The sequence below is a fragment of the Eumetopias jubatus genome, unplaced genomic scaffold (genome assembly GCF_037043125.1).
Source record: "Eumetopias jubatus isolate StellerSeaLion01/CBP00866 unplaced genomic scaffold, mEumJub1_p1.0 scaffold_4, whole genome shotgun sequence".
In the NCBI taxonomy this organism is placed as follows: Eukaryota; Metazoa; Chordata; class Mammalia; order Carnivora; family Otariidae; genus Eumetopias; species Eumetopias jubatus.
In genome coordinates, this window is record NW_028274810.1 from 146,817,631 (window position 1) to 146,835,001 (window position 17,371).

General features: G+C 41.3%; 1 protein-coding gene across 4 annotated transcripts in view; it reads right to left on the reverse strand.

The window, feature by feature from the left end:
* The window catches only part of CPQ (carboxypeptidase Q), a 448,443-nt gene that overhangs the window by 98,694 nt on the left and 332,378 nt on the right, over nucleotides 1-17,371 (reverse strand). For all 4 annotated transcript variants that reach the window (XM_028112909.2, XM_028112923.2, XM_028112924.2 and 1 more), the window contains exon 6: nucleotides 667-758. In XM_028112909.2, coding sequence (XP_027968710.1) covers nucleotides 667-758 — 92 coding nt within the window. The remainder of the gene's footprint in view (nucleotides 1-666; nucleotides 759-17,371) is intronic.

The following is a 17,371-nucleotide window of genomic DNA, read 5'->3' on the forward strand; positions in this document are numbered from 1 at the left end:
ATTTGCTCCAGAGTATCTCTGAGCTTGTACACTTTGCCCTCTCTCAAAGTGGTTGTCCACATTAATCTCCCTGTCCCCGGTCTTAAACGTGGTCTCGTATTTCTAATCATGATCTTCTGCTATCACCTTCTTGTCTCAAGCTTCGCTTTTGTCTTACTGAAGTCAGTGTCAACCCAAGCCGTCCTCCACATGGCCAGGTCTGAGCTGCCGCCATTCCCACCGCCATTATCAGGGCTCCTGCTGACACAAGGCCCCAGGACTTGGTTCTCAATTACCATAGTGCTTCCAGGACAACTTAGGGCATAAAAGTATGGGAGAGAGCTCCGTGGGCAGAGGGAATGCTTACCTATTACTATTTCTCTGGCATGTGAGAGTACAGCAGAACCAGAGAGACTTTAAGAAAACGGCATGGCAGCTGGGATTTTTCTCAGGTCACACACTGATGTAGAAATAGAGACGCCCTCAGCTCCACACCCTGGTTCACCAGTGCATTCTCTGCTATGGGACCCAATGAAGAAGGCTTCTGCAAGGGGTGTTAGCTGGGGTCAGCCCACCAAAAAGTATTGTTGAGAGTCTTCAGGACAATAGAAGGAAGCAGGGATGCTTTTGGGTTATTCACCTTAATTACACATGCAAATGCCCAGAGACCCATGGCTACTTTCTTACCTTGTGTAACTGGTAATACTGGAAGCCACCGATTCCACCTTGTTCCTCTGCAGTCCAGAGCACCAAACGCAGAGTCCTCTTTGGTCGCAGCCCTGGGAAAAAATAATAAAATAAGTGATCCTTCAGTTGATTTTACATTTTTTAGGAAATGGCAAGGCCCCTCATTAGCATTCTGGAGGCAGGAGGACATCAGAGGCGTGCATATTCACCTCTTGCTGATGAGGCTGCTGGCTGATTCAGAGTGTGGCTGACACAGCAAAGAAGCGCCCTCAGGGCTGATCTCCAGGGCAGGTTAATGGAGAAAGGGGCTATGCAAATGCTGCCTACAGGCCAGGAAGTGAGAGCCTCTAATCATATCCTGAACTGACAACCTGCCCAGCAGAACCCAGTGGATGGCCAAGGTCAGTGGAATGTTAGATCGCATATAGAAGATGCAGTTGGCAGGACTCTAGTCAGATCAGGGAATCTTCCAATGATTAACTGAAACCCAAACATTTGGCTCTACTTCCAGATAAGGTGTGTAGGGGATTGCTTCTTAATCTCAATCCACAAGGATAGCTAGCTGCCCATGCTATCCTCGGTGATGTCACGGAGGCCAAGCAGAGGCAATGTTTATGGCTACCCATGGTCATTCTCTTCTACTATTTGGAAATACAAGGTTATTCACTTAAGGTCAATGAAAACAAATGCAATGCAGATGACATTTTACTTACTTTATTACTTCACAAACAGCTTGGTGACGATTTCGTTGACTTGGGAAATACAAATTTGTATCTTGGAAGTTATTAAAGTTGTTGGCAGATCTGGCACATCTAGAGCCATTTTTGAGTGACTATGTCTGCTCAATAGAAGTTAACTATTAGGAAGTCTGTTTCTCAAACTTAAACAAAATGGGAACACAATACACTAAAAGTCCCATTTTGTGACCAAGAATTAAAATCTGTTCTGATTTGGACCTTATAATGCTGTTTCAGAGAAATAACAATGACAGAAAAACAAGAAGCTGGGCTTGAATCTTATTAAGAGGATCCATCCTCCTGGGAGCCAAAGGGAAGGACTCTGAGTGGCTCTGAGATGGACCCACCACAAATCGCAAGTGTAAGCACACAAGGGCGGCCACCTGGGCACGAGGCCTTTGAGGGAACAGGCTGGTCAACCACAGTCTGGATGGGAAATGATCCTGGGGAATGGAGCTCGGACCTGCCTCCTCCCAGCACCAACGAGGATTCTCCTTTCATAAGCCTAGTGCTAAGGAGCACAACAGGAGCTACATTTTCTACTAAATTGAATATTGTTGTGAAGCCATTTTATATGTGAGCATTTTAACATAATTAAAAGAGCACAGGTTTAGGACGTAGGCTGACCTGAGTTCTCATTAAAACCGGGGTGAGAAATTTCGGTATCGAATCGCTCAGAAAATCCCCTTGATGCTTTCTCCTAAGTCCATCTAGAACCCAGCTTCTCACCTGTGCTAGCACTGTGGTACAAACCCCACTGTCTTCTGCCCGGGCTGCTGTCACCCCCTTATTGCTCTCTCTGCAGCAGTCTCTCACCCCTGCAGCCAGAGGACCCTTGTAAGAGTGAAACCGGATCATATCATTTCTCTGTTCAAAACCTCCCATAGCCAGAATGTAAGCTTCCAGAAGGCAGGGGTTTATCCTTCTTGGTTCCCTATGATGCCCCTAGTGCCCAGCCTGTTTGGTACACATTAGGTGCCCATTAAATAGGTACTGAATGAATAAATGAACCCAAAGCTTGGTATGTCACTTAGAATAAAGTTCAAAGCCCTCCATCACTTTCCCAGCTTCATCTCCTAAAACTCCACCTAGTTCACTCCTAGGCAAGCTGTTACAGATGAAAAAGGCAGACAGGGGTGTCTGGGTGGCTCAGTCGTTAAGCGTCTGCCTTCAGTTCAGGTCAGGATCCCAGAGTCCTGGGATCGAGCCCCACATTGGGCTCCCTGCTCAGTGGGGAGCCTTCTTCTCCCTCTCCCTCTGCCTCATCCCCCCACTTGTGCTCTCGCTCTCACTCTCAAATAAATAAATAAAATCTTAAAAAAAAAAAAAGGCAAACAGCTGGTGAGCCCTGCAATCATTAGGCACTAGCTGTGTAACCACTGGGAAACTGATCTACCTGAAGTTCAGCCTCCTTATCTGAAAAGAAGAGAGAATATTATATACCTATTCCATAACTATTTCATGGGATCGTTGTGAGGATTAAATGAGATGTGATAATGTATAGAAGACAATTCTGTAAAACTACATAATGGAGATCTAGGCCCAGAGCACACAACTGTACCCCTAGAGAGAAGGGGTATCTAAACACTCACACAGAAAGTTCTTTCATAAGCATTTCGGTGCCTGCTGACAAAGAATCCTGAAGTGCCCACTGCTCGCTCCAGAGTCAAACTATCTGCTCACATTCAAAGCACAAACTTGTTGTGGGAAGAAGTCTACTCAGTATATCCAAAAATCACACTATTTGGTCTCTTTCAAAGAAATGTGCTTAATGCTGATTTAAATCAAATAACATTTTGCTTGCAAGATAGAAACAATAAGAAAGGATAAAGTGCAAATGAAAATTCTGAACTTTTTTTAATCCATAAAAAGGAAAAAAATACACTTCCTTTTTACATTATCTCTGAACTTACCAGCAAAACAGTACCAAAGTATTACAATGATGGAATTCTCTCAATAAGGATAAAGGCATAGTTAGCACAGGTTAGAAAAATCATCATTTTTTAAAGCAAATGTCCTGAATATCCCTATAGATTTGGTGCTCCACCTGCGAATCATTACCGTCTGGGATGAGTCTCCTTCATATTTCAAATCAGCCAGATGGTCAGTGATGTTATATTAAGATAATAAAGAAGTAATCAGTTTGAAATGAGGAACGCTAAGGCCTCCAAACAACAACAGTGTAGCTGTTGGTGCACAGCTGTCTTTAAAAAGACAAATGGAGCCTCTTTCAAGGCCTTGAGAAAGAAGCTCAGTCCCTGTCAGCACGGAACATGAGTGCCTGTCCCACGTTAAAGGTGAAGGGCCAGAAAGAAGAGGTTAGGAAAGCAGTGGTTAAGCAAATGCTTGCCTGATCTCCGAAGTCTCTGCTCTGATATTCTGGTTGTCTCTAAACCTAAGACGAATGCATGGGACTTTATTCAAAGACTAGACCCTTGTCCTAGTGAGGAGTTCGGGGGCCCCAAGCCACCTGAGTCTGTAGATGGGCAGTGTGGGGCACAGAAAGATGCTGGCCATGAATTTGAGGAAGTGTTGTTTGCTTCTCTGCTCTGCTACTTCTGGTTCTGTGACATCAGGCTAGTTACCTAATCTCTCAGGGCCTCAGTTTCTTCATCTCTACAATAAAGAAAATGGTCATTGGCTCACAGGATTGTGGGGTTTTTTTAAAGACTTTATTTTACTATTTATTTGAGAGAGAGAGAGCACGAGTTGGGGGGGCAGGAGAGGGAGAAGCAGTCTCCCTGTTGAGCAGGGAGCAGGACGCGGGGCTCGATCCCAGGACCCCGGGATCATGACCTGAACCAAAGGCAGACGCTTAACCCACTGAGCCACCAGGCACCCCGCCTTATGGGATTGTCAAGAAAATTAAATGAGACGAGGTGAATATATATGAAGCACAGTAGGCACATAGTAGGTTTTCAAGAATTGTTAGTTAGCTTCTTTCTACATCATCCCACACAACTCCTCAGTCTGTGCCAGTAATCACCAGGGAGATCTTGTGGGAAAGCCAGGAGAGAGGCATAGTCCTCATTCCTTATCCTTAGGAACCGGAGAGTATCTTTGTTTATTCAGAATGTGTACTCAGCCAAGGAAAAAGTACAAATTTCATCTAACTTTGTAGAAAAACGCATACCACCTCTTTCAGTAAGGAATGCTTCCTCATCCCAACATAGAGCGTATCCAAATCCAAGTAAACTGGAACTTTTTAAAAGTGAAGGCCAATCAGAATTGTTAGTTTCTGAATAAAGTCAAAGAGCTGGATAAGTCTGAAAACTGAACCAAGCTGATGTAAGAATATCTATATTTTTCGTCTTTAAATGATATAATTTATTGTGGATCTCAAATCCAAACTAGATTTAAAAGCTAAGAAAGAATTCTAAGTATATAAAATAGCAACAACAATAATAAAGCAAAATCACCAAGAGCAACACAACCCAGTGATAGGAGGCCAAACATAGGGATTTCATTTTGTAGGAGAACTGGGGTAAACGAATAGCTCAGTAGTGATCCTGACTCACAACCCTGGCTCTGGCTTGAGCTACCCAGCACTGGCCCCCAGCAAGCACGAGAAAGTCTTAGAAATGGAGGTGAGTGGCAGGACTCTGGGCTCAGCTGTCCAGGAGTCGGGTCTCATTGGGGTTTTGTCAGAAGACAGGCAATTAGTTGCCCTATGGATGTCTAGTAACTTTGCAGAGATCTCTACCTCCTGGAATTTCCATTAAGAACTCCAGATAGTGCAGCACACATTTTACAACATGTGGTTTTCCTCTTTAAAAAACATAAACTGCTGATAATGTGTCAGAATTTTGTCTTATTTATGAAATATGATACACGTGCATTTCACCTCCATTTTACTGAGGAAAGTAATAATGCTAATGGGAAAACAGTGCCTAGGAGAAAAGGTCAAAACAATCTGGTTGGGCTTTATTTTTCATTATTATCAAACTTAAAGATGAGAAGGCTGAGAGGTGACTTTCATTAAACTGATAAACTGAAGAGGTCAGTTGATTGTCCCACACTTGCACCGAGGGGGCAAAGCAAAATAAACTCACATTAATCCAGCCTTGGAGATAGCTTTCCCAAATCATGAATGCTAGCGAATGCTATTTGTTAACAATGTGTATTGACCCAAATGCTCATTTACTGTTCATTTCAGTCCCTCCAGAATTATGTGTGAGTACTGTTCTCCCTTCTGTGACCTAACTTTGCAGAGAAAACACAACTTTCTCTTGCAGTAAATACTGTATACTTGTTTTCCATATAAATGCACTAGTTCATAAGTACATTTGTTGCCCAGCTCTCATTTATCAATACTGCAGAAGAGTGCCTATACTTAGAGATTTCTATTCCTGCAATAAACCTGATTAATGTAATATTTGTGGTACAGATAAAATAATGAGATATTAGCATCTAAATTGAATGAGAATGAGCAGTAAGTAAGCATAGTGGTTGAACACATGGATTTGGGGGTCAAGAACTATTTCTAACTTGGACAAGTTAAATAATTTGTCATATGGTATATAAGCACATTATTTTTTTTTAATAGGAGGCATAAAAAATAAAAATAAATAAAATAGGAGGCATGGTTGGATACAGATTAATTATTTTAGTGAAATAAATTGTAATTACTTCTTTTTATAATAAGGCAGGAACAGAAAGTCACTTTGAAGATCTTTTGTTCTTGGAAGTATTGCTTGGTATCTTAGTTATGTAAATATAAAGCAATTAGGCACTTTTGGGGGGCACTTGGACAGGGCAATAAATTGGGTTTTTAAAAAAATTTTATTTAAATTCAATTTAATTAGCATATACTGTATCATTAGTTCCAGAGGTAGAATTTAGCGATTCATCATTGCATACAACACCCAGTGCTCATTATTTCAAGTGCCCTCCTTAATGCCCAGCACCCAGTTACCCCATGTAAATGGGGGGCCCACCCATTTACAAATACACCAAAAACCATAAGATACCTAGGAATAAACCTAACCAAAGAGGTAAAGGTTCTATACTCTGAAAACTATAGAACACTTATGAAAGAAATTGAGGAAGACACAAAGAAATGGAAAAATGTTCCATGCTCATGGATTGGAAGAACAAATATTGTTAAAATACCTGTGCTACCTAGAGCAATCTACACCTTCAATGCAATCCCTATCAAAATACCATCAGCATGTTTCACAGAGCTGTAACAAACAATCCTAAAATTTGTGGGGAGCCAAAAAAGACCCCAAATAGCCAAAGGAATGTTGAAAAAGAAAACCAAAGCTAGAGGCATCACAATTCCGGACTTCAAGCTCTATTACAAAGCTGTAATCATCAAGACACTATGGTACTGGCACAAAAACAGACACATAGATCAATGGAACAGAATAGAGAGCCCAGAAATGGACCCTCAAGTCTGTAGTCAACTTATCTTCGACAAAGCAGGAAAGAGTATCCAATGGAAAAAAAGACAGTTTCTTCAACAAATGGTGTTGGGAAAATTGGACAGCCACATGTAGAAGAGTTAAACTGGACCATTTTCTTACACCACACACAAAGATAAACTCAAAAATGGATGAAAGACCTAAATGTGAGACAGGAATCCATCAAAATCCTAGAGGAGAACATAGGCAGCAACCTCTTCGACCTCAGCCGGAGCAACTTCTTGCTAGACACGTCTCCAAAGGCAAGGGAAACAAAAGCAAAAGTGAACTGTTTGGACTTCATCAAGATAAAAAGCTTTTGCACAGCAAAGGAAACAGTCAACAGAACTAAAAGGCAACCTATGGAATGGGAAAAGATCGTTGCAAATGTCTTATCAGGTAAAGGGCTAGTATCTAAAATCTATAAAGGATTTATCAAACTCAACACCCCCAAAATAAATTGGTTTTTATACTCCATCTTATAAGCTGCTACCTCTGACTCATCTGGAGAACAACCTGGACATTGGGCAGGAGGCAAATCAGTGTGTAAAAGGAGCCTAGAGCCTTCTAGGAGAAAAGCCCCCAGGTCCTCATCCCTGCCTCCTTGGATTGGGGGCTGGGGATGAGAGACCTCTTGGGTCAGGGCGACAATGACTAAGGTCCTGGGACAGAGAAAGTCTTGGAAACAATTGAAATAAAGTGACCATGATGAAGGGAGGAGTCTGGGCTATTACCAGGACTCAGCACAGTCACCCAAGGTTCTAGGGGAAGGGCCAATTTCAGCCTAGCATGTGGCCAACTCTGGAAGCTCCTCCAGATCCAGCTACCCTGGCACAGAGATTATGATTTCGGGAATAAGAGCTGAGGATGGGATTGTAAATGAAGACAGTTGTCATCTTGTTGCCCGAAATCAGCACCACTGTGACTCAGGGGTACAAATAGCGGCAGGCAGTGGCCAGAGGGAAGAGTAGTCACAGGTGGATCTAGCTACAGGTTTCTGGGGGAGGACTGACCTATTCGGCCAGAGTGCTGTCCCAGGATTCATGGGCAATCTGGAAGCAGTGGGAGGGACCTCAAGGGGAGATAATAGACTTCTTGCTAATAAGGACTATGGAGGCTTGAATGATTAACTGTAAAGGAGATTAAAGAGATGTGATCATATTTATAACCTGTGTTTGTGGAACAGGTCATAACAGTTATAATTTCCATAATTCAAAGGGAAGAGTCCTACGTCATTATAATGATTAGGATTCTATTACACAGGAAAATCACCATTAATCTTTGCTGCAGCAGGAACACCGTGACTACCATTGTGTGAGGTCATTTCTGGCCCTAACCAGTTTCCCACTCTCATCCACCACTTCTGCCTCATCCTAAGCACCAGTCACATCACATTTCCTATCCATCCCTGAACACATGCCATGCTAGCTCAGATTTTTGGTCCTTTGTATATCCTCTTCTTCCTACCTAGAATGCCAGCTCACTTTTTCCATCTGGCAAACTCCTATTCACTCAACAAAGCCCATCTCTAATATTACTTTCTCTGAGAAAGCTCCCCTAACTCTAGGGCAAAAGTTGGCTACTCCTTTCTCAATGTTCCTCTAGAACCTCATATATACCTCTCTTTTCATTTTCAACCATACTTAAATGTTGTTCTTCCCACAGACCACTAATTTCCTGAGACTTACTGATTTCTCTTTTTCCTTATCCTGGTCCAGGACCTGGCATTTAACAAGTGCTGAATAAATGTCTGTTAACTGACTGACTGAATGAAAGAATGAATGCCTACATGCATTTATGTAAGTATAAATGAAAACTACTGCATTTTCATTTAATCTAGCCCATATTAGTGCCTCCTGATTGCAGGAAGTTGGTAAGATATGCTCTTTTTTTGTGAAACCAAACCCCAAAAACACAGGTGAAACCATTCCAGTAGCCTAGAGAATTAGATGTGCTTCAAATTCAACATTTACTTCAGCTGCTATTACATTTACTTTTGCAGCATGGGTCTAGTCAAAATTTAGTAGAACAGCTTTTGTTGATTAAGTCATTAAATAAATACATTATGAGCAACAGAAATCTTCCCATTAGCTGTTTTAAATTATAGGTATTTGTATTTTGAACTCCAACAGTTCTCCCTAATTTTTTACTTATTTTTTCTGATTATAAAAACAATATATATTCTTTTTAAAACTGAAAACTGGGGCACCTTGGTTAAGCGTCTGACTTCAGCTCACGTCATGATCTCAGGGTCCTGGGATCGAGTCCCGTGTTGGGCTCTGCACTCACCAGGCAGTCGGCTTGTCCCTCTCCCCCCACTCATGATTTCTCTCTCTCTCTTTCTCCCTCTCAAATAAATAAAATCTTTAAAAAAAAAACAAAACTGAAAACAATAAAAAATTGGAAACAAAACAACCTCTAAGCATACTGCTATACTTCCTTAGAAATTTTGTATGCAAGTATGTGTATACATACATATAAAAGCGATATTTTAGTATAGTTTTATACTCCTTTTTTCATTCAAAATTATGGCATATATGGCCTTTATCTACTGTAATTAATAAACTTTAAGAAAATGATTCTTAATTGTTTCAGCTATTCTCTTCTTATTGGACATTTAAGGTTTATATCCTTAGGACCAGTTCTTAAAACTAGAAATACCAAGTCTAAATAGTATAAACCTTTTTAAGGCTCTTGAAACATGTCACTAATGTCCTAAAGACATGTTACCAATTTATATTCCCACCAGCAGTATGTAAGAATATTCACTTCTACTTAATGTGGAATTTTTTTTATTATGTTAATCACCATACATTACATCATTAGTTTTTGATGTAGTGTTCCATGATTCATCATTTGCGTATAACACCCAGTGCTCCATTCAGTACGTGCCCTCCTTAATACCCATCACCAGGCTGACCCATCCCCCCACCCCACCTCCCCTCTAGAACCCTCAGTTTGTTGTGGAATTTTATTCCTATCCCCTTTGTTTTGATATGCTTCAATATGTTATATCTATTTTTCAATACTACATTCTACTCATTTTCAGCCAAAATGATTACACACACACACACACACACACACACACACACACTCAATCTGTAGTATTTTTTAACTTGATTGAGACAAATGTTAAGTTTATTTCTGATGCCTGACTAGAGTTAAAATATGTGAATTTGTTTTTCTTATTTAAATTGTCTGACATTAGGGCTTTTCCATCAGTATAGTTCCAAGATTATGTTAGTATCACATAGAGATCATAAGTCTGATGTAGTTGGCATCTTTAAACATACTATTTCTTTTTCCCTATCATTATTTAGAGTGTTTTTATCTGCAAGGAGAAATTGAGAAGCCTGGCTAATGACAGATTTGAACTCTGAATCACATTTCTGTTAAGAGCTCTACCCTGCAAAAACATCCAACGGGGAAGACTTAAATACATAGTATAATATCTAAGAAAACGATGGTGATCAAGAACAAGAACCCAGACAAATTCTCTTACAAATTCACATTCATCAATATGGTTCTTTAAATTTTATTTCTTGTGAAGATGGTACTGTGTGAGAAGAACGGATGTGTTTATACTTGAGTCAGGGATTATCAGAAAGTAATACAGCTCCAACGTGCAACTGAGATGAGGAAATTTCTGGGATCCACTTTCAATAGCAAACAGCAGACATGGGGCACAAGCTATTTATAATGCAGGGGCCCTCATTAAGCTGCTTCTGTGAACTCTTTCAAGTGGTCATTTTTAGGATTGCAGTGGACGGGTTTTATCTTCATTTTTCAAGATGTTCTTTGTGTATAAAATCAGTTAAGAGGTTACCCTAAACTTGTTTTTGACCAATAATTAACCACAATTTTTATTCTTGTTTTAAGTTTAGGTTTTCAGGCCATAACACATTTGAGAATATCAAATGTGATCAGCCCCCAAAGTGATCCGCCAATGTTCCTGCTAAAGGAAAATGTCACCACGGAAAGAACAAGACCATCAAAATGTCCCCTCCTTTCCATTCCCGCTGCACTGTGGCTACGACACTTTAAGCCCTTTGAATCACTGCAATCGCCAACTGTTTCCTCCCATTCTCTCTTTAAAACTGCCCCCAGATTCATCTTTCTACAATACTGCCCTGAACATGTCACTGGCTACATGAAAATCTTTAATCACTCCTTACCGTCTACGGCAGTAGTCTGCCTCCGAACTTGTTTTGAACATATGTCTCTATCAGTAACACAATTTTGAGCATGCACCAACACGTATGTATGTATAAATGACACAGACCCAATACTGTCAATACACTTAATACATTAGTAAAATGTATTTCTTTTTTTAGATAAAGAATACGTTCCTGTACCAAATGATGATCCTACGGAGTTCCTGGCTTCAGAGGCCACGGATCTATAACATAGAGTCCAGCAGCATTAATTAACTAATGGCATTTGAGGCTTCACAGACTAGTTCCAACCTGCCCCTCCAGGCCTGCCTGCAACTACTCCCCTTTCCAAAGCCTCCATTCCAGGTAAATCGTTATCTTCATTTTCTTTCCATTGCTGTACTTTTCCTCATTCCCTTTATCCTACCCCATTTGCCCTTCCTTTTTCTCCTGACTTACCTATATCCCAACCATCTTTTAAGACCCAGTTCCAAATCCTCCTGTTCCACTCTCTCCTTCCTCTGAACTTCAAAACTTTTATTTTCTGTTCCCCCCATTTGGCACTTAATCACAATTAATGTAGTTTCTGCTTTGGGTTTCCACACACAGCTCCTGGTAAATCAAAGGGCTCTATACATATTTGTTGATAAATGGATTGGCACACCTAATGGAAATTGTTGTAAGCTGCCACAAGACAGATATAGATCTATAAAAAGAACTTTTGGACAGAGAATATTTTTAAACATTAAATCAGTTACCAGTTACATTTGCCTAAGGGAAAGTAAAGCCTTGGAAATAAGGCTGGGCTAGGGCAGGTGGAGGACATGGAAGGAGGCCTGGAATCTTGGAATCTCTGTTAGAGCTAGAATATTATAATTATGGCTCTGCAGATACTGAACCCACCCACAGGGACATGGGATTGCATTTTCTCAAGAGAAGTGTTTGGCCTTCCAAGAGACCTGCTGGGGTTTTTTTTTGTGTGGTTTTTTTTTTTTTAAGTTTTTATTTATTTGACACAGAGAGACCGACAGCGAGAGAGGGAACACAAGCAGGAGGAGTGGAAGAGGGAGAAGCAGGCTTCCTGCGTAACAGGGAGCCCGATGTGGGGCTCGATCCCAGGACCCTGGGATCATGACCTGAGCTGAAGGCAGACACTTCATGACTGAGCCACCCAGGCGCCCCGAGACCTGCTGTTTATCTCAAACACTTTCATTCCTCAGTTATGGAAAGTGTGAGACACATTTGTATTCTCCAGATAAAAGAAAACTCGGAGCAAACTCAGGGACGTTTGCATGAAATTTCAATGCTTCAAAATTTATGAACCTTACACTACCAAGGCAATGGATTATTTGACCTTATGGAGCTTTTGCTTTCCAGGTCACTGTGTCACATGCTAGGTATAAAAGCTGTTGGGGTAAGGAAGAAATTTTATACAGTCTATAAAAGTATTTATAGGAGCTTGTCAAAATTGACTTCAGATCTCAAGGGACTGTCATCTTAGAAAGACTCCCCAGGTTTATCTTATGCCCTCCTAGGGCTTAGCTTATAGGGGTGTGTTCGGTGTCTGAGAACACTCTACTTCTGAAATGAAACCAAACTCACGCAGTTATGTGCTTAGTGTGGGAAGGAATGTGATGCCTCCATTCCCAGAACTTTTCCCAGGACCCCTGTCCTCAAACCTTCAAGTCAAACTACTAGCTTTTTTTCCCACTGTGTAGACACTAATACTTCACAAACATTATTTCCTGAGATATACTTAATTTCCACATTTAACACTTGTTAAAATATGTCACTGCTGTCCATCTTTCAATATACAAGCATACATTTAAGAATTATCTTCTATAAAAGAAGAAACAAATTCTGTAATAGAAGTGAACATACAAATCAACAAATACTCACTTGGACTTACTGTGCAGAAATCAAAAAGATTAAATGGCATAATCAAAGCTACTCAAAATATCAGACTCATTCATTCAACAACCATCCCTGGTCCAGGAACTGAGGGATTTAGGACTGAAGAGCCCAGTCATGATCTTTGGACTCATGGAACTTACAGCCTCGAAGACAGAGTAAGAAACTCCCACATCATTCTTATCACTATTACCATCATTATTGTTGTAGGCACTCGGAATTCATCTAAAAAAAAACCTGATCTTTTAAAAATGAAGTTATCATTTCTCTGGATGGAGAATGAAGTTACTCCAGAGAGAGAGAGAGAGAGAGACTTGAACTGGGTTCAAACTGGGAGGTAGGGCAGAAGGGTAATGTAGACAAGAACTAGACGAGAGCAATCACATAGTGGTACAGAATTTATAGCATCACCCATGTGATTTTAGAGATGGCCAACACTCAGTGCAAGCTGGGAGAGAGCAGACCAAGGTTTACTGGGCACTCAGTACTGTATCAGACACTGTGCTAAGGTGTTTCCAGATAATATTTCATATATTTTAGAAACATTTCCCCGTTTAATTCTGCGAAGCAAGAAATACTGCCTTTCCCTTTTACAAATAAACTTAATTTCTATACCTGAAATTAAGTCACTTGCCCAATACGACATAACTAGTAAATGGCAGAGCTGGGATTCTTATTGCCCAAATCCATGCCCAATCCATGCTTTCAATCACTTCAGGCTTTTGCCTTCCCAAGCAATAAGCTGCATGGGAAGATCTGACTAGTCCTAACCTTTTTTTAGGTGAAACTCTCACATTAGAGAATGTAATCTAACCAAGCTACCACTCAAGCTACCACCATTCCTATTACTCAAAGGAATATTAGCACCTTCAAATTCCATTTAACACTATCCAACCATGAGAGACTATGGACTCCAAGAAACAAACGGAGGGTTTTAGAGGGGTGGGGGGTTGGGGGGTGGAGCACTGTGTGTTATATGCAAACAATGAATCATGGAACACTACATCAAAAACTAATGATGTACTGTATGGTGACTAATATAACATAATAAAAAATAAATAAAATAAAACTGTCCAATATTAAAGAGACAAAGTGGCAAGAATATGGCCTGTAGACAATGTGGTCAGTAGGGGTGAGAACTGGGTCCAATGCAAAGAAGGACATTTTCTAGGTTGATGGAGATAAGCAATCAGATCCTAAGACATTCAAAAGCTGAACAACACTGGAATTTCAGATTTATATTAACAGGAATGACAAAAGTCTTGAACTGCTGGGTCTGAAAATCATCACTAACTTGAAATAAATAGGAAACAGAGAAGGAGAATAACTTAATTTCTATATAGGTTGCTGAAGACTCGCTTGCATTTTGGGAACCTGAGCTCCAGAAATAATCAAATTGAATCTAAAAATTTATAAGCCTAGCATCCACTTAGACAGATCAACAAAGTGCATTTCCTGCACCCAAAAAATCACAGGGCTTCTCAAGAATCAGGAAAATATGATTATCAAGATTTTTGTGGAAAAGGAGCTCTGAATGCAAATATATTAATTTTTGTGTCAACAATAAGTCCTTTTGGAAAACACAACTCCCAAAGACGTTGCGGGGTTTTAAGTTCTATGGAAAAATGATTTTTTTAAAAATCCAGTTTTCACTGTTCTCCACAGAGGGAGATTAGACCAGAGGCAGAGTCTGGTCTAATTGAGTTTAGGAACAGATCTGGAGGGAGGGCAGAAAGGTGATCAAGGCGCAGATCGGCGGCGTGCAGTTACGTAACAGTGAAGGTCTTTACAGTTCCACTGATGCTGTATTAGAGACAGCTGGCCAACTGGTGGGGCGGGGAGGCTGGGGAGAGCAGGAAGCAAGATTTATTGGCTACTTACCATATGCCAGACACTGTGCTACGTGCTTTCCAGACATTATCTCACTTAATTTTCACAACAATCCCATGATACCTGGAGTATTATGATGCCTGGAGGTATGATCCCCAAGTTACAGATAAGGAAACAAAGACTAAAAGAACCTAAGTGACTTGCACAATGTCATGGAGCTAGTAGGTGCTAGAGGCTGAGTATGAATCCAGATTTTCTTTTACCCCAGGGTCTGTGCCTTTCCAACTAGACCACCTGGCTTCGGGCCCCGTTATACGTTGAGAATATTCTCAGGCATACGAAAGACAAAAATAATTAGGCAAACACTAAAGGCAGAACCACATCAATTAACAACACAGAAGTAACTGATTTGCTTTCTAATGAATGTTTCACTAAGTAGGCCACGTCCCGAGTCATCAGTGCTAAGTGACGAGGGGTCATTACAGAGGACAGGGTTTGTTTTCCACTAGGACCCCACCTTCTAACCCCTCCTCAAGTTTCCAGGGCAGTCTTAGCCAGGAAAATGAGGATTGAGACGAACACCGTGTGGGGGAAGGAAAAGAAGCAGTGTATGCAGACAGACAAAAAGCACCACACAGAAAATCAACCACCACCAGCCTGTTATTTGTAGAAATCCCAGAAATTCTACAAATCCCATTGTGAGCTGCAGGCCTGGAGGTACCATTATCTTCACTCTCCCACACAGCACTCTGATAAAAGTCATCCCCTTCTGCTAGAATTTAGCAGAGCTGACTCTCTCACCTGACTTAACCGATGGATGAGTGAAAGAAAGAAGGAAAGAAACAAAAGAAGGAAGGGAGGGAGGAAGGAAGGAAAATTAATGGAGAATTAAGAGCCAGAAAGCAAAATGACTAGGATATCAATGATATAGATATGATATAAACATTCTTAAGTCCCATTTCAAATGATGAAACCTAGATGGTAACCTGTGTTTCTTTTTAAAGAATATAGAGAATAGAGAACATCTTTTTTCCCATAGATAAATAACTCCTTAAAAACTGGTGACCATAAACAGCACTGTCACAAACTCAAGAAAAGATGTGGACACTTAGCTCTGTCTCTTCCTGCACTTCTTGCCAACATCCCCTGGTTGGGGAAGCTGTCAGGAAGCCATACTTGCTCCTGAGGCCCTGCATTCACCCTCTACAGTAAGGAAAAACCAGATGCAGCATGGGGGAGACCAAGTAGAAAGAATGCTGGAACCTATCCAAAATAGAACTGAAGAATCCAGAGAAGAAGGTGTCCATCTGGCTTTGCTCTCGAGGCACTGGAGGGTGCACTGTGGGCACTAGACACTAGCGCAGGGCTCGTGCAGAAGGAGGACAAGAGCCCAGGGGCTGGCTGTGCAGAGGGACTGGGAGGGGTCTACCTTGTATGGTAATGAGGTATCATGCATAGGACCAGATGGTCTCCAAGGCCAAGGGACACAGAAAGGACAAGTGCCTGGCCACAGAGCCAACCAGGTCATCATGTGAAGGAGCAGTCATGAGAGATATACAAACCAAACAGACCTCCATGGCACTGTGCTGATCCTGATACGGAGAGGAGAACACTAACTGGAGAACAGAGATGTTTGATGAGGTAAAGGCAAAGGGAAGCTACCATTTACTGAGTGCCTATTCTATGCTAAAGCAATATGCTAAGCACATTATATGCATTAGTTCCTTTAATTCTTCTCATTTGACCTTCACTGTAATACAATGATGTAGGCATTATTATTTTTCCTATTTTACAGATTAGAAAACTGAGGCTGAGGAAGGTGAAGCAACTCACTCATGGTCACATACAGTCATCCCCCCTTCTCTGCAGGAGATAGGGCCCAAGACCCCCAGGGGATGCTTGAAACCACAGGTAGAACTGTACCCCATATATACACTGTTTTTTCCTAAAAGTACATGCCTCCGATAAAGTCTAATTTATAAATTAGGCACAGTAAGAGATTAACAACAATAATAATAAAATACAACAAGGATAACAATATACAGTAATAAAAGTCACGTGAATGCGGTCTCCTGAAAGACCTTGTACCGTACTCACCCTTCTTGTGACGATGTGCGATGATAAAATGCCTACGTGGCAAGAGAAGTGAGGTGAATGACACAGACACTGTGGCCACAGTAGCTTTGGGCCACTGCTAACCTTCTGACGATACTCCGAAGGAGGATCATCCGCTTCGGGACCACGGTTGGTGGTGGGTAACTAAAACCATGGAAACGTGAAATGGCCGACAGGGGGCGGGGGGCTACTGCATATAATGATGGCAGAAGCAGGACTTGAACCCTTTTGATCCTGAGGCCCCTGGTTTAAGCCCATACTCCTGCACATGCGTCCCTGCAGTGAGCCCTGTGGGCTGGGGCTGACTCCCTTGGGGATTAGTTCGCAGGCACAGGCAACTGATGAAGATGACAACAGATGGTATCATCAGACACACGTTCACAGGACACCGATAAGAAAAGTCCTCTCTTGGCTGATCACCAAACTGAAAAGTGAGGAACTTAGTCCAAGGGAAGACCGATTCTCTCAGCACTGGGTTCACCCTGGCCACAAGTCAAAGGTACATTTACACACATCTGTAGAAACAGACAGCCTAAAACGTCCAAGCACAAAT